Here is a 27661-nt window from a genome sequence, read left to right as displayed (position 1 = left end):
TTTTTTTTTTTTTTTTTTTTTAACAGGGATATGATGCCCACATTGCTATACACTCTGTGGGCTGCGCTATACACTCCGTGGGCTGCGCTATACACTCCGTGGGCTGCGCTATACACTCCGTATAGGACTGCCAGAAAAGCAGACCATGGATCTCAACAATTCGACAGATGCCTATCCTGTGGTTAGATAAGTTCTTTTACTGAAATACCCCTTTCACAGTGGCCTTTATATGACTGGTCTGTCACAATTCACTATATTCCCCTCTGCGGGTACCATATTTACTTAGAGTCTTTCCTGAGGTCAGTTCTAGAGAGGACGAAGACTGGCTGCTGTCATGTCTACAATACACATCACATAAGGATGGAATCCTGGAGTGGAGACCACTCAAGTGTCAGCCTCTATCTCATAGGAGAGCAAATAGTGTAAAATAGCTTCTTATCCAACAATTAAATTAAAAACAGGAAATGCTAATGCCTGATGTAGTTGAATACACAACATTTTATTGTTAGTCAGCTGCAGCAGATCCAAGGGTCACTAGAACAGTTAGCAATAACAAGGAAAAATGTGTGAATTGTTCCGCGCTGCTGAAGGACTGAAGAGAATATGGGACCAAGAAGCTTTTATCAACCTGTCCATATGTAACTGTTTCCTGAGGAAGACGTGTGTTCTACTTCGAAATGCGTCGAATAAAAACCGAATTAGTACACCTCTTGGTACCGGATTCTCTTCATTCCTTCAGTAGCGCAGAACAATTCACAAATTTTCCCTTCTTTTACATCTTATCTAGCTGCTCCCTTCTCAAACTACTTAGTCTGTGACATGAATGGTGACTAAAGTTTATAACCACTCCATCATACCTCAACAAAAACGGATTTCACTCTTGAATTTAAAATAAGTGATCATTGCAAGAGGATGTGGGGGGGGGGTGAAGGGGAGAGGATTTTTGCACCAAGGTTACTCACTGGTAGCCATTTTCTCCAGAACCCATGATAGCACACCTTAGAGAGGGATCTGTCAACTAATGACAGGAAACCTATTGAAATAAAAGGGTGGTACCTCTCACCTGCATCAGTTGCCTTACAGAGCATGAAAGGACCTACAAATAATTGTGCACAACCTGCACCAAATCATTATTTCACCCAACTCTAGTGAACACCAATACAGTTAAATATAAAAAGGGTGGGGTAAGAAAATACAGGTGCTGTCATGGGGGGTCTGGAAAATGCGGCTACCTGTAAGTAACCTTGGTGTTTTCCCTTAACCCATGACGGCACACCCAAGAGATTTACAGAGAAACAAGTCATCTTAGGGAGGGACCACCGCCTGCAGCACCCTTCTATCAAAGGTTAGGTCAGCAGTGGAAGATGGATCTAGTCTGTAGTGCTTAAAGAATGTAGGATGTGAGGACCATGTTGCGGCCTTACAAATGTGCTCAATAGATACCTCCGACTTTTCTTGCCAGGAGGATGCGATGACTGTTGGAATGCGCTTTGATGCCCCCTGGAACCGGCACCTACTAGCGGAGTAGGCTAAACTAATAGCCTCCCTGATCCACCTTGCTATGGTATTTTGTGATACCTTGCACCTTTTCCTGCTGCCCTGAAAGGCTACAAATGAGGATTGTGTGTTTCTTCACTGACTGGTTACAGAATGTATTCTATTAACCCCAGGAGCTTTTTTCGGCTTTGCGTTTTTGTTTTTTCCCCAGAGCCATAACCTTTTTATTTTTCCGTCAATATGGCCATGTGAGGGCTTAATTTTTGCAGGACAAGTTGTACTTTTGAACAGCACCATTGGTTTTACCATATCGTGTACAAGAAAACGGAAAAAAATTTCAAGTGCAGTGAAATTACAAAAAAAGTGCAATCCCACACTAGTTTTTTGTTTGGCTTTTTTGCTAGGTTCACTAAATGCTAAAACTGACTGGCTCTTATGATTCCCCAGGTCATTACGAGTTCATAGACACCAAACATGTCTAGGTTCTTTTTTATCTAAGTGGTGAAAAAAAATTCCAAACTTTGCTTAAAAAAAAAAAAATTGCACAATTTTCCGATACCCGTAGCGTCTCAATTTTTCGTGATCTGGGGTTGGGTGAGGGCTTATTTTTTGCGTGCCAAGCTGACGTTTTTAATGATACCATTTTGGTGCAGATACGATCTTTTAATCACCCGTTGCATTTTAATGCAATGTCGCGGCGACCAAAATATAAAAAAACAACACATAATTCTGGCGTTTTGACTTTTTATTTTTTTAAATCGCTATGCCATTTAGCGATCAGGTTAATCCTTTTTTTTTCATTGATAGATCAGGCGGTTCTGAACGCGGCGACAATAAATATGTAGGTTTGATTTTTTTATTTTGAATGGGGCGAAAGGGGGTGATTTGAACTTCTATTTTTTTATATTTTTAAAACCTTTTATTTATTACACTTTTGGCATGCTTCAATAGAAGCTGCCACAACTTGATCGGCTGTTACATAGAGGCGATGCTCAGATCGCCGCTATGTAGCAGAATTACAGCCTTGCTATGAGCGCCGACCACAGGGTGGCGCTCTTAGCAATCCAGCATTCACAACCATAGAGGTCTCAAGGAGACCTCTGGTTGTCATGCCGATGCACCGATGACCCCTGATCATGTGACAGAGGCCACCGATGCGCGAATTTCCAGCCGGATGCGCTTGTTAAATGCCTCTGTCAGAGTTTGACAGCGGCATTTAACTAGTTAATAGGCATGCCTAATGCGGGCACATGTCAGCTGTTCAAAACAGCTGACATGTCCCAAGCTTTGAGGTGGGATCACCGCCGGAGCCCACATCAAAGCAGGGGATACTGCCATCGGCGTAATATTATGTCCGATGGCAGTAAGGGGTTAACAATCTTTTGACAGAGACCATGACATTTTTCTTCTCCTGGGTTCTTAGGATTAGTACCAAAGGAAGGTAGGATGATCTGACTTCGATGGAACCTCATTGCTACCTTGGGGAGATAGAATTGTGTTGACTCCTGATACGGCCTATCATCGTACATCTGAGGATAAGGAGGGTGTACGGAAAGGGCTTGAACATCACTAACCCCCCCCTACATGTTAAGGGCGCTAAATTTAGGTCCCATGGGTGAACATTTGGAATTCAGACTGGTTTAGATCTGTCACAGGATTTTATAAATCTCGATATCCACCTGTTAGCTGCCAGACAAATCATAGAATGCTCCCAAGGCTGAAATTTGAACCTTAAGGCAATTAGTAGTAACTCTAAACCCCTTTGGAGACATTTTACAGTGGGTTTAATTGGAACCTTACCTCCTAATGTCTCACCTGAAAAATCCCAAAACTTTCCTCAAGTTCTTCCATAAATTGTTTGCTATCGGTTTCCAAACCCTTCAGTAAGGTGGAAAAAAAAAAACCTGGAGAAAACCTTTTTGACTCCGTAGTGCCCTCTCAAATTCCATGCTTTTAAGATGGAAGCCTTTTATTTGAGAGTGAAACTGGACCCCGAGTGAAAAGGTCTGGGATCTCCGGCAGGATCCATGGGATCGGACACAGAAATTAACCTCATGAAAGGAAAATCATGGTCTTGGTGGCCCGCAAAAAATAGTTTTAAAAAAAGTTTTAAACATTAAAGAAAAGGTGCCATCAAAAAAAATTTTCTTCAAAGATTACAAAAAAAGAAAACACTAATACTTTACACTTTTTCAAATTGTCATTTCTTTTTAATGAAGTAAAATATGAAACAATTTAAAAAGGTTTGGCATTTCCACTTTTTAACACTAAGGGGAGCAGCTGTGGAAATTTTCCTTGAAAATCTAGTGTACAACTGGCTCACATTATGCCTGCAGTAAATGTGGCCTTAAGGTGCTCACGTGTGTGATGTCACACCTCTTCTCCCCTTTTTGGGTGATTGCACTACTGCTCATATAGAAGTGGATGGAGCAGTATCACACATTACACCACTAGTCCCTTAGAAATGTGACCCTGCTCTGCCCACTTCTATGGGAGCTGTAGCAAAATACGACACCGCTCCATCCACTTCTAAGGGAGTAGTGGTGTAATGTGTGACCCTGCTCCGTCCATTTCTTTGGGAGCAGTAATGTAATGTGACCTAGCTCTGTCCCCTATATTACTACTCCCATAGAAGTGGACGGAGCCGGTTCACAGATTACACCGCTGCTCCCTTAGAAATGGTCTGCTCTGTCCACTTCTAAGGGAGCAGTGGTGTAATAGAAGTAACATCCTGTAGATATATAATTTAACAAGCCCCCTACATAATAAACTTGCAGTCTATAGTGCCTTTCCTGTGGCACTAAAGGGTGTTTAATAAATGAAAAAAAACACCTAATGTGTAGTCCCTCCTATTCTTGGTATCCAGTCAAGGTAAAGCTGACAGCTGGGGGCTAAATGTAATCAGGCTGGAATGGTCCCTGGTTATAGGGCTCCTCCTAGACTAAAATAGCAAGCCCGCAGCTGCCCCAAAATTGGCGCATCACATTAGATGCGCCAACTCTGGCCCTTTGGCCGGCTCTTCCTAATTGACCTGGTGCAGTGGGAATCGGGGTTACTAACCCACTAATGGGAGGGGGGACACTCGCTGAAACTTTTCTTGGTTCATCAATATATTTAAAAAAAAAAAAAACATGCAGGACCGCCATAGTAAAAAGAATCTGCCGCAGTCCACAAATTGAAACCTGAAAAACAAAGGGAAATAAAGACAAGACACTGTCCCTCGTCCTCCAATTTATTAGGAAAAAAAAAAGTTCCCATACAGGTGTGACGTAGTCCATGGCATTCCCATGACGATCCCCAAAACAGAAGTCCAAAGAACACGGAGCTTTGTTCAGAGAATGAAGCTCCATACGCTTGTACTCACCTTCTCTTTGCTCCCATGCAGCGCTGCATCCCATTTGTGTTCAGAGCACAGCTGGGAGATAATCACTGTTTTGCTCTGAACAGGTCGACAGTGTGCGCAGCCTGTACTGTAATACCGATGACAGGCTGCAATCACCACTCCCCGCCGCAGATAACCTCGGCAACTGCTGTCATCGCACTGATCAGTGTGCGCGATGACAGGCGGAAAGTGAAACCCAGAGCAAATGCTGCAAGCTTCAACAAAATGGCTGCAATCTCCTCCCACAGCAGTGACTTGGACAGCCCAGAGTGAGAGCCCAGGTCACAGCTAGAGGCAGGAGAAGCAGTCAGTTGGCGACCGCAGGCTCTTATGCCCAGGGGTTGCTGTATTTGAGGTAAGTGTTGTGCTCAGACACTTACACACCCCCAAATGCAAATGGCAGCCCCCAGTGGCTGAAGTAAAAGTTAATAAACAAAAAATTATTAAAGTAGTACATTTAATTTTATATTAAAAACAATTGATTTATACAATCAATATTTACTAATACAAAAATAAAGTAATTTTCTGATGGTATTCCCTTTAATTGATCCAGGAATTTATTTACTTTTATTCATTGTCCCCTCCATAGCAATACTGGTAAAAAAAAAATCTGTAGTTTTGCTTGGTCATCAATGCTACAGACTGAACAGCTGGGGTTAAAATAAAAGAAATGGATTATAATCATGCATTGACTTATGACCAAAACACTGTGTACCCAGACACAGCAGGGCATGCCAATTTATGCAGTGAAAGGCGGTTATAGCTCTTAATTTGAGCATTTACTGTCAAGGTCCCCTACACAAGCTCTCTTCATTTGGCAGGAAACAAAATTAATCGTTAACTCGCTGAAGCTTATTCGACAATCAGCTGTTCACTTCACGCATTTTTTAATGCAAAATTACAAAGTGAGAAAGATTACATAAACTGTGTCAGCATTGCATGAAGACCATATAGAATGATAAAAGACTTGACATTAAAACGAATAAGGATTAAGCTTGGGTTGTCTCACACTGCGATTTATTTCTCTTATTCGCTTATGTGGCTAAATTAATTTCCACAGCGCTTTATAGTCATCTTCATAACTGCCCCCCCATTGGGGCTCAGAATCTAAATTTTCCTATAAGTAGGTCTTTGGAGGGTTGGAGGAAACCCACGCAAACAAGGGAAAACATACAAACTCATTGCAGATGCTGTCCTTGATAGGAAATAACAGTAATAAATCATTTTATTTATATACAGCCAGTAAATGCCTCAGCACTTTACAATTTAGGGGCAACATGTACAGGCAAACATAACGCTACAGGAGGAATGAGGGCCCTGCTAGCAAGGTTTCAAGTGTCCATCATGTATGGTCCAGCCATCATTATAATAAATGGGGCATTTCCGCCAGTATCTGTCCATGTTCTCTTAAGTGTTATTGGGTGCATGGAGGATGTGGAAAAAGACGAGTAGGCAGGGCCAAAGAGTTTGAGGAAAATTTAGAAAAAGAAAATGGCAAAAAGTGTGATTAGTGAAATGAGATAAGCCTGTCTAGAGATGTGGGTTTTAAAGCATGCTTAAAAACGTGGGAGTTAGGCATTAGTCATATCGTCTGGGGCAATGCATTCCAGAAAACTGACAGCATGGGAGAAGTCTTGAGAGACAGAGCCTTCGATCAGTTGCAGAACAGAGAGCACGGGAAGAGTGATAAACAGAGAAGAGGTAGGAGATGGAAAGCAATGGAGAACTGTGGAGAGCTTTGCAGATGAGAGAAGTTTGTATTGTATTCTGTAGCGAATGTGAAACCAGTGCAATGACTGGCACAGGGTATAGCCTCCTGGTGTAGCATGCTAATCCAGCCTCTTCTCTACTGGGAATTTCTTTTAGGGGGCAAAACATGAGGAGAGCCTTAAATATGGAATATGGTTGTGGTGCTGGTAGTGGTGGTGGTGATGATGATGATGATGATGTAGCTAATGCAGGGAGAGGTCCAAGTGCAACATCTTCAGATACACGCAGGCGATAGGACGTACGTCATTTCATAACTCTGTATACCGCTTGCCGAAAGGGAAGGCGGTGTTAGGTTGCATGGCTGAGAGTGCCTCCAGTTCATTTGCATTGCCTTCCACCAAGTCCCCTGCAGAAAGCACAGAGTTGGTACCAGTTGACCATGGTCATCAGACTTCCACCTCACCCCTCTGTGCCGTTGAAGCCTGAAGCATGGCATAAATGCTCTGAAACGGAGCACCACCTGCATGACAAGTCATCTGAATTTCAAGCACAAGGTATAGTTGGAGTAGACGCCTTAAAAAGCATGATAAGAGTAAAAGCAGAGGACAGCGCCACATCAGGGAGTGTTAGGCAATAACACACTTTATTCTGCCTCCTGTGGCAACGTTTCGGTCCGAGGACCTTTATCAAGCTTGATAAAGGTCCTCGGACCGAAACGTTGCCACAGGAGGCAGAATAAAGTGTGTTATTGCCTAACACTCCCTGATGTGGCGCTGTCCTCTGCTTTTACTCTTATCGTGGACTTTGACCGGGAGGACCCCCTGGTGTGGACGTGCGCCCTGATGTCCATGGAGACAATGTTGGTATTGGGTGCGGTCTGACCTATTCCTTTGGTTGGATTTTTGCCTTAAAAAGCATGACAGATCCAAGCCTTCTAGTGCTTCCTCTTCTGCTGCAGTCTCTGCCTCTTCCTCGCCCTCACGATCAACAGGGCCATCTGCCTCCCTACAAAAAGAATGTGACAGCACCAACAGAAGTGTCATCAAGCATCTCCACACCGTCACACTGAAGTGTTCAGCTCTGCATCCCTCAAAAGAAAGCGGAAATACCTCCATATCCACCCACAAGCCATGGTCCTGAATTACATCATATCCAAATTCCTGGTCTTTGAAATGCTGCCATTCCAGCTAGTGGAGATGGACAGTTTTAAAAAACTCATCTTGGTGCCTGTCCCACAGTACGTTGTTAGTTTTCCAGGTTTGCCATCCCTGCCCTTCACACTCATTGAGGAACAAATCAGCACTGCACAACATCAAGGACAAAGTACAAATAACCATCAATACATGGACCAGTAAGCATGGCCGAGTATGATACATTTCCCCAACTGCCCATTGGGTTAATGTAGTGGCGGAAGGAACAAAGGCGGAAGGAGTTCTTGCCCATGTCCTACCACCCAGGATTACTAAACGTTTCTTTGTCCAGGTTGCCTCTTCTTCCGCCGCCTCCTTATCTGGTCACAGTAAGACCTGTACCAAAAACTTCAGCACAGACAGGAGGAAATGACAGCAGGCTGTTTTCAAAGTCCTCTGTTTGGTGGACAAATCCCACACCATGCTGGAGCTGTGGACATTGATCAAATAGACAAAATGAGTGGTTGGTGCCAGTGAACCTCAATCAGCAGCAGGCAATAGTGGGAGTTTCAGCTGTAGCATGTACGGGTGAGTCACTCTGGGGCACACCACTTAACCACCAATGAGTGTGCCTTCATGTGGGACTTGTGTGCAATGTTGGGCGGTTTCGAATACTCCACCAACATGGCCAGCACTGTTAACGCCATCATGAGTTAATATACCACTTCTATGCCTGCTGGAAAAAAAAAAGATTTCAAGTGCTTATGAATGAGGTGGTGGCAAAGGAGCAGGAGGAACAGGGACCGATCACACCGTCATCAGGCCTGTTGTCCACACATGGCTTGAAGGGTGGGTTATTTACCAACAGTGGCCAGATATACAACTGTGCAGTCAGAGGACAGTTTTGGAAGATTAGAAGGAGGAACCATGTTCACAGCACACAGGTGGCACTCAAAGAAGTTCACTGGCATCACTGGAGTGTGGCTGGGGGGGGGATACAGAGGACAGCTTGTTGTTGCCTCAGGGCAGCCTGGCACATGAGCCAATACATTCTGCTGTGCTTGCACAACGACTGGTGAATTGCCCGGATTGTTACCACTACTGATTACTGGGTGCCTACCCAGCTAGATCCCCGGCTACAAGGACAACGTACCATTACTACTACTGTCACTGGAGCGGGATCGCAAAATGCGTGAATACAAGCGCATACTGGTAGAGGCTCTACAGACTGTGTTCTCACGTGTCAGTGAAAGAACAAGGCAGAGAAGGAGGAAATAGCCAGCGCAGATGGGGCACCTCCTCCACCACCTCAGAAGGCAGGGTTAGCATGGCCGCAACGTGGCAAAACTTTCGCAGCATGCCACAGAAAAAAAAGTAACGACTCAGATGTACCCACCCTCTCCACCGGCGATTGTCCGCCACTGCTCCCGGTGTCAATGAGCTCAGTGGCTCTGAAAGTGGCATCCCGTTTAGACAAGTAAAGCCACTGAACTCAGTGATTAGCTGTCATTGTGATGGCAGCCAATTCCAGACACCGGGCAAAGTGGCAGAGACTTGTCGGTAGACCAACAGAATGCAAGCGCTGCATAGTTTAATTACTTTTAATAAAGTGCAGCAGCTGCAGAACATTGTCTGAAAGTGTAAGTCGAGAAGTAAGAAGTGTCACATTGTTGGTTACAGAAGTGAACAATCAACGTAGTCTACAGGGATATAGCATCTCTCTCTCAATAATCTGCAGAAAAAAATCACCAACAATTGGGGTTTGTTGCAGATTTTGGACTTTCCTTTTCAACATTAAGTGGAAAGGGCACAGTAATTTAGCCATAGATTAGCAGAAAATCACTAAGCGCAACTGCTCGTTAGTTGTTACTCGAGTTTGCCTACGATGCTTGGGTATGCACAGAGTATCGCAGGGGCTCCAGTGACATGTTTGCGTCCTCGCGCCCGCATGTTTTGCAGCTGTTAGACTAGGTTCACATTAGCGTTTGAGTCAGCAGCATATCATCTGCAAACGCATGTTTACGCAGCGTTTATCCGCATCAGCCTACGCATGACGGCAAAAAAAATGCTGCGTGTGCAGGCGTTTGTAAGAGCATTTTGCCTGCGTTTACGTTTTTTTATGCGCATGCGCTCGATATTTCCAGGAAGGCGTGTCTCAATGAGTATGTCTCAATCAGTTCCTGGACATGCGCAGTCTGAAGTACGCAAGCGAATCAAACGCATGCGTACACAAGGACATGCGTATGCATGCATTCCCATAGAAAGTAATGCGTTTTGTTTACTCATCCGCATGCCTGCGCATATTTGTCAGATTTTTGATGCTTCCAAAAATGCAACATGTTGCGTTTGCCAGACCCTTCCACACACCGAGAAACAACGCATGCACACAACATGTTAAAGATATGTACGCAGGACGCATGCAGATGAAACGCTGCGTACACAGATGCAAATGTGAAACCAGCCTTAGACAGTCAAAAAACATGAGGGGATTACCTGACATACACATATGTTGCCCGACATGCTACAAATTTAAACTGGCTGTCCCCTTTCAATAGGACTGTACCACTGCAACCAATTAACAGAGACCAGGATAACCGCGGAGATGTGGTACTGGTTCCAAGCGGGGAGAGCAAGACCAGAGAGAGAAAAAAATTATATATACACATACATATATGCACCTCACTCCTCATTTACCCCCTCACTCCTCATTTTCCGATCACTCCCCTATTTTGCACCTCTCATTCACCTCACACCTCTCATTCACCTCACACACACACCTCACACACGCCTCACACACGCCTCACACCTCTCATTCACCTCACACACACACCTCACACCTCATTCACCTCACACACACACACCTCATTTTCCCTTCAGTATATACATGTTTGATATATATAGATATATATATATATACACACACCTGTATGTGACATCTCCTGTATATATAGTATACCTGTATATCGTCTCCCCTGTATATAGTATATACCTGTATGTAATCTCCCCTGTAAATAGTCTATACCTGCTGTATGTCATCTCCTCCTGTATATTGTATATACCTATGTGTCGTCTCCTCTTGTATATAGTATATACCTGTATGTCATCTCTTCTGTAGGTCATCTCCTCCTATATATAGTATATGCCTGTATGTCATCTCCTGTATATAGTATATACCTGTATGTCATCTCCCCTGTATATAGTATATACCTGCTGTGTCATCTCCTCTATATACCTATGTGTCATCTCCTCTTTTATATAGTATATACCTGTATGTCATCTCCTCCTGTATATAGTATATACGCGCGTCATCTCCTCCTGTATATAGCATATACCTGTGTCATCTCCTCCTGTATATAGTATATACCTGTATGTCATCTAAATACTGTATAGAATATACCGTGTGTCATCTGCTCCTGCATATAGTATATACCACTGTGTCATCTCCCCTGTATATAGTATGTACCTGTATGTCATCTCCTCCTGTATCAGACCTCATTCACACGATATTTGCTCAGTATTTTTACCTCAGTATTTGTAAGCTAAATTGGCAGCCTGATAAATCCCCAGCCAACAGGAAGCCCTCCCCCCTGGCAGTATATATTAGCTCACACATACACATAATAGACAGGTCATGTGACTGACAGCTGCCGTATTTCCAATTATGGTACATTTGTTGCTCTTGTAGTTTGTCTGCTTATTAATCCGATTTTTTATTTTTGAAGGATAATACCAGACTTGTGTGTGTTTTAGGGCGAGTTTCATGTGTCAAGTTGTGTGTGTTGAGTTGCGTGTGGCGACATGCATGTAGCGACCTTTGTGAGACGAGTGTTGCCTCCAACACTTTTCCTTTCACTTTTTCCCCATTATGTAGATAGGGACAAAATTGTTTGCTGAATTGGAAAGCGCTGGGTTAAATTTTCGCCTCACAACATAGCCTTTGACGCTCTCGGGGTCCAGACGTGTGACTGTGCAATATTTTGTGGCTGTAGCTGCGACGGTGCAGATGCTAATCCAAGACATACACAGCTTTATATATTATTCCATAGGGCAGATATGGGATTTGAACCCCAGTCTCCCATTACATTATACCAGCTACTAATAAGTGTGTGTGTGATTATATATATATATATATATCTAATATATAAAGCTGAATGTGTGTGTGTGTGTATGTATGTATGTATGTATGTATGTCCGGGATTGGCATCTGAACCGTAGCAGCTACAGCCACAAAATTTTGCACAGTCACACGTCTGGACCCCGAGAGCGTCATAGGCTATGTTGTGAGGTGAAATTTTAACCCCGCGCTTTCCAATTCACCAAACAATTTTGCCCCTATCTACATAATGGGGAAAAAGTGAAAGGAAAAGTGTTGGAGGCGTCGCAGCTACAGGCACAAAATTTTGCACAGTCACACGTCTGGACCCTGAGAGCGTCAAAGCTATATTGTGAGGTGAAATTTTAACCCCGCGCTTTCCAAGTCACCAAACAATTTTGCCCCTATCTACATAATGGGGAAAAAATGAAAGGAAAAGTGTTGGAGGCAAATTAACAGCTGCCAGATGTGAACAAGGGGGACTTAAAGAATGACAGCGATGGCACCAAAGAGTATATACTGTACAGTTGCTAAGGTGGGGCCCCAACATGGGATAATCACACCACCACGGGGATATGAACACACACACAAAATGCGCCACACACTACCACGTGCTCGAACACATATACCACCCTCAGTGCACATTTCACCACACATACACCAACCTCGCCACATAAAAGTAGAAACACAAAAGTCGCCGCTCAAAACTCGCCACGCGCAAAACTCTCCACATGCAAAACTCGCCACACGTGCAAAACTCGCCACACGCAAAACTTGCACACGCAGAAAAATTGCCACACGCAGAAAAATTGCCACATGCACAAAAGTTGCAACACATGCAAAAGTTGCCTCACACAAAACTTGCACATACTCAAAAGGCACCACACATAAAACTCGCCACGCGCAAAACTCGCCATGCGCAAAACTTGCTGCACACAACTTGCTACACTAACCTGTCACATGCAACTCGACACACAAAAAGTTGCTACACGCATGTCGCCACACAAAACTCATCTCACAAAAGTCCCTACATGCATGTCGCCACACGCAACTCAACACACACAACTTGACACACGAAACTCGCCCTAAAACACACACAAGTCTGGTATCCTTCAAAAATAAAAATCTGATTAATAAGCAGACAAACTACAAGAGCAACAAATGTACCATATAGGAATCCGGCAGCTGTCAGTCACATGACCAGTCTATTATGTGTATGTGTGAGCTAATATATACTGCCAGGGGGTGGGCTTACTGTTGGCTGGGGATTTATCAGGCTGCCATTTTAGCTTACAAATACTGAGGTAAAAATACTGACCAAATAACGTGTGAACGAGGGCTAATACAGGAGGAGATGGCATACAGCTATATACTATATACAGGAGATGACACACAGGTATATACTATTTACAGGGGAGATGACACACAGGTATATACTATATACAGGAGGAGATGACACACAGATATATACTATATACAGGAGAGATGACACACAGGTATATACTATATAGAGGAGGAGATGACATACAGGTACATACTACATACAGGAGGAGATGACATACAGGTATATACTATATACAGGAGGAGATGACACACAGGTATATACTATATACAGGAGCAGATTACCTACAGGTATATAGTATATACAGGAGGAGATGACACAGGTATATGCTATGTATAGGAGGAGATGACATACAGGTATATACTATATACAGGAGATGACACACAGATATATACTATATATAGGTGAGATGACACACAGGTATATACTATATACAGGAGATTACATACAGGTATATCTAATATATAAAGCTGAATGTGTGTATGTATGTATGTGTGTATGTCCGGGATTGGCATCTGTACCGTCGCAGCTACAGCCACAAAATTTTGCACAGTCACACGTCTGGACCCCGAGAGCGTCATAGGCTATGTTGTGAGGTGAAATTTTAACCCCGCGCGTTCCAATTCACCAAACAATTTTGCTCCTATCTACATAATGGGGAAAAAGTGAAGGGAAAAGTGTTGGAGGAAAATTGACAGCTGCCAGATGTGAACAATGAGGACTTAAAGAATGAGAGCGATGGCGACAAAGAGTATATACCGTACAGTTGCTAAGGTGGGGCCCCGACATGGGATACTCACCACACACGGGGATATGAACACAAACACAAAATGCGCCACACACTACCACGTGCTTGAACACATATACCACCCTCAGCACACATTTCACCACACACACACACCAACCTCGCCACATAAAAGTCGAAACACAAAAGTCACCACTCAAAACTCGCTACATGCAAAACTCGCCATATGCAAAACTAGGCTCACGCAAAACTCGCCACACGTGCAAAACTCACCTCATGGAAAACTCACCTCATGCAAAACTTGCACACACAGAAAAATTGCCACATGTACAAAAGTTGCACCACATGCAAAAGTTGCCTCACACAAAACTTGCACATACTCAAAATGCACCACACATAAAACTCGCCACGCGCAAAACTCGCCATGCACAAATCTTGCTGCACACAACTTGCTACACTAACCTGTCACATGCAACTCAACACACAAAATGTTGCTACACGCATGTCGCCACACAAAACTCATCTCACAAAAGTCGCTACATGCATGTCGCCACACGCAACTCAACACACACAACTTGACACATAAAACTCGCCCTAAAACACACACAAGTCTGGTATTGTCCTTCAAAAATAAAAATCTGATTAATAAGCAAACTACAAGAGCAACAAATGTACCATATAGGAAATACGGCAGCTGTCAGTCACATGACCTGTCTATTATGTGTATGTGTGAGCTAATATATACTGCCAGGGGGGAGGGCTTCCTGTTGGCTGGGGATTTATCAGGCTGCCAATAGCAACCAATCACAGCTCAGCTTCTATTTTGCTACAGTTAATTAACCTGAGCTCTGATTGGTTAATATAGGCAACAAAGACATTCTCAGTATAACAAAGCTAATATATGTTGTGAAATGCTTCTATTTGCTTAGTTTTTGCCTTTTAATAATTACATTTCTATCTATTTGTTTTGTGGTTTTTGTGTGCAGAATAAATTTTTGTTAACACATTCTATTTTGCTAACAGCAGTCATTAACCCGGGCGAAGCCGGGTAGTACAGCTAGTATATATATATATATATATATATATATATATATATATATATATATATATATATATATATATATATATATATATATATATATACACACATACACATACACACACATACATACATACATATACACATACACATTTATTAGTAGCTGGTATAATGAGACTGGGGTTCAAATCCCATATCTGCCCTATGGAAAAAATAAAAAAAATAAATGCCAAGGCTACCAACACTATAATACCTACCTTTGGAGGCTGTTATAGCATAGTGGTTAAAATGCACAACCACCAACGTGGGAGACTGGAATTCAAATCACGGCTCTGCCCTGTTGGAAATAATATACCAGTAGTGGTCCTTGAGCAAGACTACTAACACTATAGTGCCTACCTCAATAAACATGACAGTGTCAAAAACAAAGTCATGCTGACTCGGATGTAGCCAGGATTAACAAGGTCCGCGTCAGATGTTGAGGAACCAGGACAATCTGATAAATGGGTTACTGGAACAAACCATACAAGGACAAGGCAAAAGAACCTGGATCTGATGAAATGCTACTATAACAGCAGACTAAAAAGAGGATGAGGAAACTCTGGATGGATACAAGACCTGCATGTCCACTGACTGAGAAACTGGTCACCCAACGTTTCAATGTGATAAAGAGAAAGCCATTATCACAACTTGAGATGGATCAACACTGCAGATGCACCCCACATGAAGACTTGGAAGAACATGTGCAACTCCCTGAAAATCCTGATCCAATCCTGCAACTACAGAGCACTGCAGCTGATCTGAAACAGAAGATCTTAGATGTTAGGCTAGTTTCACACTAGCGTTAACTGCATAACCTAAATATCATCAATACCAGAGAACGACTGCCAAGGCTCAGCAAAGAAATACCACCAGACCGTATACTAGAAGATGCCAATACAGCACTTGAATCAATACCTACCACCACCATAACTCCAACTAATAAACTGATCTATGCTACTACCTCAGCAATAGTGGAAATGCTTGGCTATACAACCAGCAAGAACAACAGAAGTACAGACCCCCTTGGAAAAGAAGACTGGAGACAAAGGTGACACGAAGGGAAGTCAGCCAACCAACAGAAATACAAAAGGGTATAAAGATCAAGAATAAGACCAAGCTGGACAAGTGCAAGTGCCTTACCCCAACTGAAGCCCTAGAGACCGCTAAACAAAGGCTAGCAGCACTCGCTGCAAGACTAGGGAGATACACTAGAGAAGCTGATGCCAAGAAGCTAAATGCTCTGTTCTCCAAAGAACCATCCAAGGTGTACTCCCAACTACAGAGTAACAGCACAAAGACAGCAACTCCACCAATAGCAAAGACTGAATACAGTACTGGAGGAACATATGTGATTAGTAAAAAACACACAACACCAGTGCAATGTGGCTGCAAAATCTGAGAAAGAATCACAGCAACCACCTAGAGAAAGAACAAGTCATCGAACATCGGGTCAAGAACATGGAGAAATTAAAGAAATTAACAGCGACACATGAACGCATGGCAAAACAGATGAACCAACTGCTAGAAGCAGGACACCACACAGCTTGGCTAACACAAGGAAGAACAGTGCTGATCATGAAGGATCCTCACAAAAAAACAGTTTAATCCACCTACCGCCCAATAACCTGCCTTACAACAACATGGAAACTTCTGTCAGGCATCATAGCCACCAAGCTACAGAAACATATGTACAAGTACATGAATCCAGCTCAGAAAGGCATTGGGACCAAGACCAGAGATTCTAAGCACCATCTCCTATTAGATCAAGATGTTGCTCAAGACTCAAGATCCAGGCAAACCAATCTCAGCACAGCCTGGATTGACTACAGGAAAGCCTATGACTCAATGCCACACACGTGAATCTCTGAATGCTTGGCTCTCTAAAATGTCAACAGGAAATTAAGACCCTTCCTCAGAAACTCAATGGGGCTATGGAAAACAATATTGGAAGTCAACTCAAGATAACTAGCACAAGTGACTATCAAATGTGGCGTACACAAAGGTGATGCACTGTCCCCATAGCTGTTCTGCTTAGCCAGCCTGTAATTATCGAACGGAGGGGATTCAAGCCTATGGAGACAAGTTCAAGAGTGGAAGCACCATCAGCCACCTCCTCTACATGGATGACATCCAGATGTTTGCTAAAAACAAACGAGACATCAATTCACTGATCAACCTGACAAGGATCTACAGCTTTTTACTTTGTTACAGAACGAGGGTCTTCAGCAGGATTAAGAGAATAATAAAATATTACAACAACCTGTGTCTTTATTTCATTAAAGGACTTTGTAATAATGTGTGTGTGTTTTATTAACCATTTCGTACTATTGGATTAATAATGGATAAGTGTCATAATTGACGCCTCTCCATTATTAATCTGGCTTAATGTCACCTTACAATAGCAAGGTGACATTAACCCTTCATTACCCCATATCCCACTGCTACACGGGAGTGGGAAGAGAGTGGCCAAGTGCCAGAATAGGCGCATCTTCCAGATGTGCCTTTTCTGGGGTGGCTGGGGGCAGATGTTTGTAGCCAGGGGGGGCCAATAACCATGGACCCTCTCTAGGCTATTAATATCTGCCCTCAGTCACTGGCTTTACCACTCTGGAGGAGAAAGTTGCGCGGGAGCCCACGCCAATTTTTTCTGCCATTTAACCCTTTATTTTAGCAGCTACAGCGCCAAAATTTTGCACATACACACTACTAACATTAGTAGTGTGGAATATGCAAAAAAATAAGGGATATGAGATGGTTTACTGTATGTAAACCATGTCTCATATCCTGTCGGGTTTGGGAAGGAGAAATGAAAAGCCGGCAATTGAATTACCGGCTTTTCTCTCTAACACAGGTGCGTATTTCTCGCAGGTCACACTGCTGGTCCGTGTGTAATCCGTATTTTTCTCGCCCCCATAGATTTTCATTGGCGATTTTTTTTGCGCAATAAGGTGACAAACACAGCATGCTGCGATTTTGTACGGCCGTACAAGACCGTATAATACGGATCAGTAAAATACGGCTGATAGGAGCTGGGACATAGAGAATCATTGGGCCGTGTGTTATGCGTATTTTACGGACGTCGTTTATGCGCTCATACGTCCGTAAAACTCGCTAGTGTGAGGCCGGCCTAACACCCAAAGATTGTATACCAACAGAAAGGAGGGTGGACGAGGCTTGATAAGCATCCAAGCCACCATCATGGATGAAACAAGGAGTATTAAAGATACATCAGAAAAATACCACCAAAAGATGAGATGCTAAGAGAAAGCCTAAGGCAGCAACAACAACAGATCTGGAAGGAAGAACAGGAACATGAAGCGCCATGGCAAGACAAGCCACTGCATGGGATGTACCATCAACAGATAATGGAGGTGGCTGACATGGAGAAATCCTATCAATGGCTGGAGAAAGCTGGACTCAGACAGCAGAGGCACTAATAGTGGCATAAGAGCAAGCACCAAGTACCAGATACATAGAAGCAGCAATCTACCACACAAGACTCAAGATGCAGACTATGCGAAGAAACCTCAGAAACAGTCCAACACACCGTGGCAGGATGCAAAATGCAAGCAGGAACAGCATATACCGAATGCCACAACCAAGTAGCGGGAATTGTATACAGAAACACCTGCACAGCATATGGGCTAAGTCCCTCTAAGTCCAGGTGGGAGACCCCAGAAAAAGTGGTGGAGAATGAAAGGGCTAAAATCCTGTGGGACTTCAAGATCCAGACAGATAAGCAGGTGTTGGCTAACCAACCAGACTTTGTGATAGTAGACAAGGATCAGAAGACAGCAATGTATAGATGTGGCAGTGACAAGTGACATCAACATCAGAAAGAAGGAATATGAGAAGCTAGAAAAATACCAGGGCCTCAAAGGAGAACTGGAGAAGATGTGGAAGGTGAAGGCAACAGATTCCAGTGGTGATAGGAGCACGGAGCAGTGACCCCTAAGTTGAGAAAATGGCTACTACAGATCCCAGGAGCAACATCTGAACTCTCCGTTTAGAAAAGCTCAATGCTGGGAACAACTAAGATCCTGCGCAGAACCCTCAGGCTATGTGTACACGTTCAGAATTTCTTGCAGAAATTTTCTGAGCAAAACAGGACATTTTCTGCAAGAAATCCGCATGCATTTTTCTCGTGTTTTTGATGCGTTTTGTTTTGCAGATTTTTCCTGAGGTTCCCAATGCAATAATATAGTGGGAAATCCGCAAAATTAATGAACATGCTGCGTTTTTTTACTACGATGCGTGTTTTTCCGCGGAAAAAAACGCATCATGTGCACAAAAATTGCAGAATGCATTCTAAATGATGGGATGAATAATGTATGCTTTTTTTCGCGTTTTTATAGCGAAAAAAACGCAAAAAATCTGCAACATGTGCACACAGCCTCAAACTCTCAGGCCTCTGGTGGAGGACCCGAGATTAAGTATAAAAAAAAAAAAAAAAAGACCACCCCCATTGGAAGATGAGTAAGAAGTTTTGTTCTTTGGTTTTTTTTAAGCAGTGTTGAGGTGGCTGAAAATTCTGGCATTTAGATTTTTTTCTTCATTATGCAGTTTACTGATCAGATTGATTAATTTTATAGATTGATAGAGAGAACGCTTATGGTTATAGTGATGCCACATGTGTATTTTTTATGGAAAAGGGGGGTGACATGAACTTTTATTTTTTTATATTTTGAAAAACCTCTTTTTCCACCTTTTCCCTGTATATATGTTAGTGCCCTTAGAGAATTGAACCTGCGATCATCAGAACATTTGTGCTGAACACAGGGCAGCACAGTGGCTCAGTAGTTAGCACTGTTGCTTTGCAGCCTGAGTTCTTGGTTCAAATCCCCACAAGGACATCTGCAAGGAGTTTGTATGCTCCTTCCACATTCCAAAGATTCACTGGATATGGGAATCTAGATGGAGAGCCCCATTGGAGACAGTGCCGACATCTGTAAAGCATTGTGGAATTATTAGTGCTAAGTGAGTAAAATACATAAAAAATATACAACAATAATAGTACTATAGCAAAAAAAAAAAAATACTCTTAAATGCCAGCCAGAAGCTGGCATTCAAAGAAGTACCATCATGACAGGTACAGAGGTTTTCATTGTAGGGGTGCCGATGGGTGCATCCCACGTGCAGGTGTCAGAAGCAGATGACTGCCGAATATCATAGCCATCAGCTGCCAGCAAATTCCTGATCCTGCATCAAAATTAAGGTGTCAGCATATGCCATCCAGTGTGTCATATGTTGGCAAGTGCTTGATGAGAATCTGTCAGTAGGATCAATCCTATGCCGTCTATATGGGCATACAGGAAGCTGAATAAAATGATGATACCTTGATATCTGCGATCCATTGTCTTATAAAAAAAAAAAAAAAAAAAAAGTGGTTTTCTCTGGAATATGCAAAAGAGCTGTTTAGGACTAACGGAGAGCCAGAATAAGTGGATTGACCGTGGTTTATTTGTCAACGTGTTTCAGAGTCAAATCGGGCTCATTCCTCAGGATAACCACATGTGAAAAGTCAGTGGTTGACCTGAGGAAGGATTCTAATTTAAGGGGAACCTGTCACCCTGTTTTTTGAAGATGAGCTAAAAATAGCGTTAAATAAGGGCAGAGCTGGGCATTACATTAGTTTCTTTGTGTGCCTTTATTACCCACCTATGCTGCCGAAATACCTTTGTAAAGTCGCCGTTTTCCGCTGTCACTCACGCTGGTCTGGTCCTATGGGCGTGGTGACAGCGCTGTTTCTCCCCCAGAATCCTGCTCTTTCCTGTGGCCGCGCGTGCGCAGATGGAGCGCTCTGCTGCCCGGGGCTTCAGGAAAATGGCCGCCGCGATCTCCATCTGCGCACGCGCGGAATCCCGCGGCTATTTTCCTGAAGCCCCGGGCAGCAGAGCGCTCCATCTGCGCACGCGCGGCCACAGGAAAGATGGCCGTGCCCACCGGTAAAAGGCTGAATAGCGCAGATCGCGCTGTTTTTCATCACCTGGGCAGTGGATTCCCCTTTTGGACATGCGCACACCACTACGCCACCAACGTAATGATGAGCAGGATTCTGGGGGAGAAACAGCGCTGTCACCACGCCCATAGGACCAGACTAGTGTGAGTGACAGCAGAAAACGGCGACTTTACAAAGGTATTTCGGCAGCATAGGTGGGTAATAAAGGCACACAAAAGACACTAATGTAACGCCCAGCTCTGCCCCTATTTAACGCTATTTTTAGCTCATCTTCAAAAAACGGGGTTACAGGTTCCCCTTAAATTAGAATCCTTCCTCAGGTCAACCACTGACTTTTCACATGTGGTTATCCTGAGGAATGAGCCCGATTTGACTCTGAAACACGTTGACAAATAAACCACCTTCAATCAAATTGTTTATGATTTGTTCCTGATTCAGCAGCGCAGTCGAAGTCCACTTATTCTGGCTCTCAATTATATACAAACCTGTGGACATTGCAGAGGCTGACAACTAGGCTATGATCGTGGTTGTGTAGCACACAACCCTAGGAGGTGAGCAGCTTTCAATTAAATATCTACCCATAAAACCCAGATAAGACACAGCTGAGGTTTTTATCCTTTTACAATGCAGGACTATGGGCCAGATGTAGCTCTCCCTGAAAATCTGTCTCCAGAGCTTATCGTAAGTGAAATGGAGCACTACCAGTGTGAGACATGTAACTAACACAGAACTGAACTTTGTCTTATTACAAACATGTTAACAGCTGCAGCTGAGCTGTATTGTATCACTGGCTGCCTGTGAGATGGAGGCTAACTCACCGAGAGGAACCTGTACATGTGTTAGATATAATCACAGACAGCTCTGCAGTGAGATTAGGCGTGCAGCCGTTACACATCACACCGGTAATTTCCCCTTTCATGTACAATACTCTCTGGAGGCAGATACTCAGAGAGATCCATGTCCGACCCATAGTCCCGAACAACTCATTTGCATATAAGAAAATGTGGATCTCTCTGGAATAAGACATCAGATCAAAAGATACAAGGCATTTTATTCAGCTTCCTAGGCTAGTTGATGCTTCTGACAGATTCCGTCTGAGGTCAACCCTGGGTTAGTGAAAACTGGTGATCTATCCATAAACTCGCAAACATACAGCACTCCTGGCATACTGATTAATAAGAAATACATAACGCTACACAATCCAATGTTTCAATGACTGATGGTTTAGTGTAGCATGTTGGACTGGACCACTAATAAGCAGTCATATAGAAGTTTTCTCTAAAAGATCGTAAAAGAATATGCAGGAGAAAAAGAAACAAACATCATAATCTTCCCTTTTTTCTGCAATGCATTTGCTGAGTAAGGTCCAACCTACCAGAGGGCCCCCACACATTCGATAACTCCGCTGGCAACTGCTTATCTTCAAAAGTACAAAAAGAGCCTTCTCTCCTGAGATATGTCGGGGGACAGTTGAGAGGCCTCCGCACACAGACTGACTTTAGTCTAATATGTATGGAGTAATGACTATGGGGAGAAAAAGTAAAATACCTTGTCTTTTTTGTCCTGTCGAGCATATGGAAAACATGGAATGACAGCTGTAACTCGCGATGAAGATGCAATCTTGCAGGCATTAATCATGATGAGCAGTTCCATAAGGTTGTCATTGATCTCACCGCAGCCACTCTGTATGATATAGACATCTTCTCCTCGCACGCTCTCGCCAATCTCTACACTACAAGAATAAAAAAACATTAGAAACACAGATTTACAGATGTTAAAGTGACAAATCTCCAAGCACAGTGGGGAATATAAGTATTGGCTACACTGCCAGATTTGCAAGTTTTCCCACCTACAAAGAATGGAGAGGTCAATTTTGCCCAGAAACCTGAGAGATCTTGAGAAGATCTTTATGGAGGAGTGGGACAAAATCCCTGCTGCAGTGTGCGCAAACTTTGTCAAAGAACTACAGGAAACGTCTGACCTCTAATTGCAAACAAAGATTTCTGTACCAAATATTAAGCTGTTTTTCTATTGTACAAAATACTTTTTTCATGCAATTAAATGTAAAATTAATTATGTGATTTTCAGTTTTTTTATTTTTATATTCTGTCTCAGTTGAAGCGTACCTGCAATAAAAATTACAGACCTCTCCACTCTGTGTAGGAGGGAAAACTTGCAAAATCGGCATTGCATCAAATACTTATTTTCCCCCACTGTATGTAAGCGACTAAATTCCTTTTCTCTCCCAAATGCTGCTAACAAAACGTAGATCTGAGCATAATTACATATGGTCAAACTGCACTAAGACTCAGGAAGGCAAGGTTTTTTTTTTCTTTAAAATATATATGTACACATACATACACACTTTTAATTTATACATGGATATTGAAGCAGATTATGCTTCAAAATCATCCTTCGAAAACACATTAAGAAGTATTTCAATTAGCTTTTTATTGGTTGTAAGGTAAAATGATAAAAATACTGAATTATCTGCACTAAAAGTGTGTTTTCATTGACAATTGAGCTCCTCCAGTCCCCTCTACCCAGTCCCTAAGAACCTAACATATATAACCTTTCTTTCCCTCCTCCCTCAAACAGGCTGTCATAAACCCATTCCTCCACCAGAACCTCACTGCCAACTACAGAGCCATCTCTAAACCTATAGAACTCTGATTTCTGCTCCACTATCTCTCGTTGACCCTTTACAATCCAGTTTCCGCTCCTTACAATGCATTGATGATCTAAGCTAAATCTGATGGTTACTACTCCCTGGCGATTCTCCTGGATCTCGCCAGCTCCTCCTCAGTATTCTGAACTTTAATTGACCTTAAGGTTTCCGAACTCGCGATTCTCCTCCTACATCTTTGACAGCTCCTTCACTGTATCATTTGTCGGCTCTTCTACCCCTGTGGGGGTTCTTTAGGATTCAGCCCCAGGACCCTTCAAAAACTCTCTATACACTACCCCTACTGGACAAACCATTGGTAGATTTGGTATTCAGTATGTCAATGCTGATGACCCTCAATTATACGCTTCTCCTGACATCACTCCCGCATTACTACAAAAAAAAAAAAAGTAATTGCTTGTCCACTGTCTCCAACATGTCCTTCCTCTATCAAAAAGAATCTGTCAAAGATGGTCACCTCCATGTGTGGTTCTACCATAACTCCCAAGAAGAATGCTTGGCGTCTTGGTGTTCTAACTCGTATTTGACTCCAGTCATTCCTGCACTCCCTACATCTGATTATTTGCTCCCTCATGTCACCTCACTCTCTAGAATTTCTTAGCTTTGACTCTGCAAAAACACATACCGTTGCTCAGATTCATTCTTGCCTGGACTACTGAAGCTCAGACTGCAGGCTTGGAACCAGGGCCATCACTCTCCCCTTGGCATATGCTAAATTATGTGTTACTCTGTTAGGTCTTTATTGTCTGCATATATCCCCGCTGAATTGTAAATTGCTGGGGAATATGTTCCCAATATAGAAATCAAAATTATAATAGGAAGCTTGGTCAAAGAATATTTGAACCGACTATGTGACTTTTTGAGAAAAATCTGTTTAACCCCTTAGCGACCAATACATCTTTTTACTGACCTGCGTTATAAGAGACTAGCATCCCCCGACAGGTGACAATCCTGTAGCTGTACAATATAGCCGACAACTTGCTGCATCTGCCATGATTTGTGCAGGTACCGACTATAGTTGTTTAACCCCTTTAAATGCTGCAACCAATAATGAATACAGCATCTAGATGGTTAACAGATTGTGGGGGCTTCCTCTTCAACCCCTTCAGCACCCTGAGATTTTGATCTTGTGGTCCTGATGCTTGCCATAGCAATTCATGGCCAAATAATGGCCTGAAAATCTGCCGGCTATTGTGGCATGTTCAGAGGTTAGCGACAATTATGAGATAAAAATCAATTTCTTCCTTCCTGTTATGTCACTTTGCATTAACCCCTTTCCTAACCCTCTACAATTATACATCTTAGTCATGATCAAGCTTATTATAGGTTAGACAAATGCCTCTACTTAAATGAGACAGCGGAAGATGTGCAGAAAACAAGCTGTTGTATACAGTAAATAATCTGGCCTCAATGATTAATTGTCCAATAACTGCACACATCCTACTGGAAATGTCTTACGCCAGCTGTCTAACATTTAGAGATGTATTGTTAAGAAAATATTGACGCGTGTGTGTACATGTGCGTGTGTGATGGATACAACTGAAATGTTTATTAGGATAGAAAATATATATTTTTTTTTTAATCCAAAATGTAAAATTGAATTGGCCTTATATTAAGTCAAGACTGTAGGAAACGCTAGGCGAGTACGGTTTGTTTTACCTGCAATATTTACATTTTTCTGTTTTGATGGGATGGACATCATTGCAGGTGTGAATCTATGGCTGTCACTAGCCACTGTATGGCACACACCTGATACATCCAGACCCAACAGGTTTAAAACATGAAAAACTGATTGCTCAATTATAAACTTCTGGTACATACTGGCTGGTTCCTTCATAAGACGATCTTCTACCATACATCTCCAAAATACTTGACAACTTGTGGAAGAGTAAATAAATAATGCAGTGCCTCATTTCAAATTCTTGGCATGTGATCTCCCATTCCCCCGCTGATTTTTTTTTTTCTGAAGCAACAATTTGGTGCATTAAACAGAATTTTTTTATATGTACTTTTTTTTCCTTTTTAGATCTCATCCCGTTAACGTAAAGAAACAACCCACGTATACTGGATGGGACAAAGCCTTACAATTCGCTCCAGTTTATTTTAGCTACTTTATTGTTAAGTGTATGGTGTATGGTATACCACAAAAGCAAAGTCACAAAACCCGAAATAGAAAATTACCAAATAACTGCAAGGTATAATATACACAGGCCATACAAAAGTACAAATGCAGGAGCAGGGAATACAAACAGCAGGTAGCATCTTTCGGATAGTAATAGATGGAAAGCAATGTTACGGGAAAGGAATGCATGGATTCTGCTGGTCAGAAATACTTCCCATTTACACTTGCATTACTTTCCAGTGGCATGCTTTGCCAGGCACACAGCCCATTCTGGGGTTGGCACAGCAAATGTTACTCATGTATGAGCCGCAGCCAGCATTCCATCAACCCATTCAGTGCATCCGTGATGTTCTAATTCCCTTTTCAAAAGGAAATGCTTATGTGCAAAAAAACATTCTAAAACTGTTCACTGGCCCAAGTGGATTAGTCTTTAGTTTATACTAGGGAAAGAGCCATGATCCAACGGGATTAAAGCACCAGTGTAATATACACAGTGGGTAACTCAACACTACCAATGCTCGCTGTCAGAACACGGACAACCGGAAAAATTAAGAGTAAATATTGGACTGCAATAGTGTTTGGTAATAATTATGATATATAATACCCCCAAATAAAGTACCGTATACTGCAACTTCTATACAAATATGTAAATATTACAAGTATTTACATTTATCACCTACCTAATGCCTTATTCAGAGGTCAGGGTTTTTTTCAGGGCTGTGGAGTCGGAGTCCATTTTGGTGGAGTCGGTGTCATGGAAATTGAGGAGTCGGAGGTTTGGCTTACCGACTCCACAGTCCGGGTTTTTTTTTTTTTTCGTTTTTTGTACATGAAAAAACAGACCAACTTCCATCAGTTTGGACAAAATTTCATCAATCAGAAAAAAGGAAAAAAAAGTTGCACCACTTTCTATCAGAGCAAAACAGACAGTACATGGATGGCATCAGATTGCGGCAATTTGAGTCCCTGAAAACAATTTTGATCCATCTCTAGGATGGAGATCAAAAAAGTCTCTGATTCTGCACCAACCACTCAGTTCAGACCCATAGACTGTTGTAGGTAGGAGTACTAAAATCAGATAGCACTCATACGTAGAAACAGATGATGAAAACTCATTTATCGGATACTGTATGTAGCAGTAAAGGATACTGCCGCACTATGCAAGCCAAGTAAAAGTTAAGGAATAGCTTAGCATAACATACGTGATTGCCGATCGACAAACTCTTGACCCCCTGGTACTAGTGATCATGGGTGAGAGGTACAGAAGAAAAGCCGCAGGTTACAGAGTATAGCCAAATGAGACTTGTTTGTATCCCCATCAATTCTTAAATATATTTCAAATTTTACATTGCTGGTGAGAAAAATACACAGCAAATGTTAATGTCCATGGCAACATGCATTTTCTGCAGGTCCAGGTAGTCAAAGTAATTTCATAGCTGAAGTTTTTTTTTTAATGGAACAAATTTAACTACACAAAAAAAAAAAAAAGCGCAATTAGAATTAATTAAAGAAAAAAAAAAAGAAAAAAAAAAAAAAAGAAATGTAAGTGTAAGGGTTTGTTTAGATTGTGTCTTTGCAAAAGTAAATGCAGCGTATGACCGTAGCAGCAAACTGAACGGGATTTCTGAAATCGCATGCATATGCTGCCTTTTTCTTCCTTATGGATTTGAACCAAAAGCTTTTTTATTCTTAAATCTGCAGCATGTTAATTTTTTTCAGAGTTTTTTCAGTGTCGTTCACCGATTCAAATGAATGGGATAAAAACGCATCAAACATGTAAAAACGAGCAAATTCTATGCGGCATTTTCCCGGCCAACTCTGGGCTTTTAGTGCAGAAAAATTTGCTGCAAATACTCAGCACGTATACGTATTCTAAAGTTATATTTTTGCTAACTGAAGGAAATATAACCGTTT

The 27661-nt window shown here is 42.4% G+C and overlaps 1 protein-coding gene across 2 annotated transcripts in view; it reads right to left on the bottom strand.

The window, feature by feature from the left end:
* PRPS2 (phosphoribosyl pyrophosphate synthetase 2) overlaps window positions 1-27661 on the bottom strand; it is a 95117-nt gene that overhangs the window by 25384 nt on the left and 42072 nt on the right. For both annotated transcript variants that reach the window (XM_077296714.1, XM_077296715.1), the window contains exon 2: window positions 22488-22671. In XM_077296714.1, coding sequence (XP_077152829.1) covers window positions 22488-22671 — 184 coding nt within the window. The remainder of the gene's footprint in view (window positions 1-22487; window positions 22672-27661) is intronic.

The sequence above is a fragment of the Ranitomeya variabilis genome, chromosome 3 (genome assembly GCF_051348905.1).
Source record: "Ranitomeya variabilis isolate aRanVar5 chromosome 3, aRanVar5.hap1, whole genome shotgun sequence".
Classification (NCBI taxonomy): Eukaryota; Metazoa; Chordata; class Amphibia; order Anura; family Dendrobatidae; genus Ranitomeya; species Ranitomeya variabilis.
This window is presented reverse-complemented; position numbering and strand designations above follow the sequence as displayed.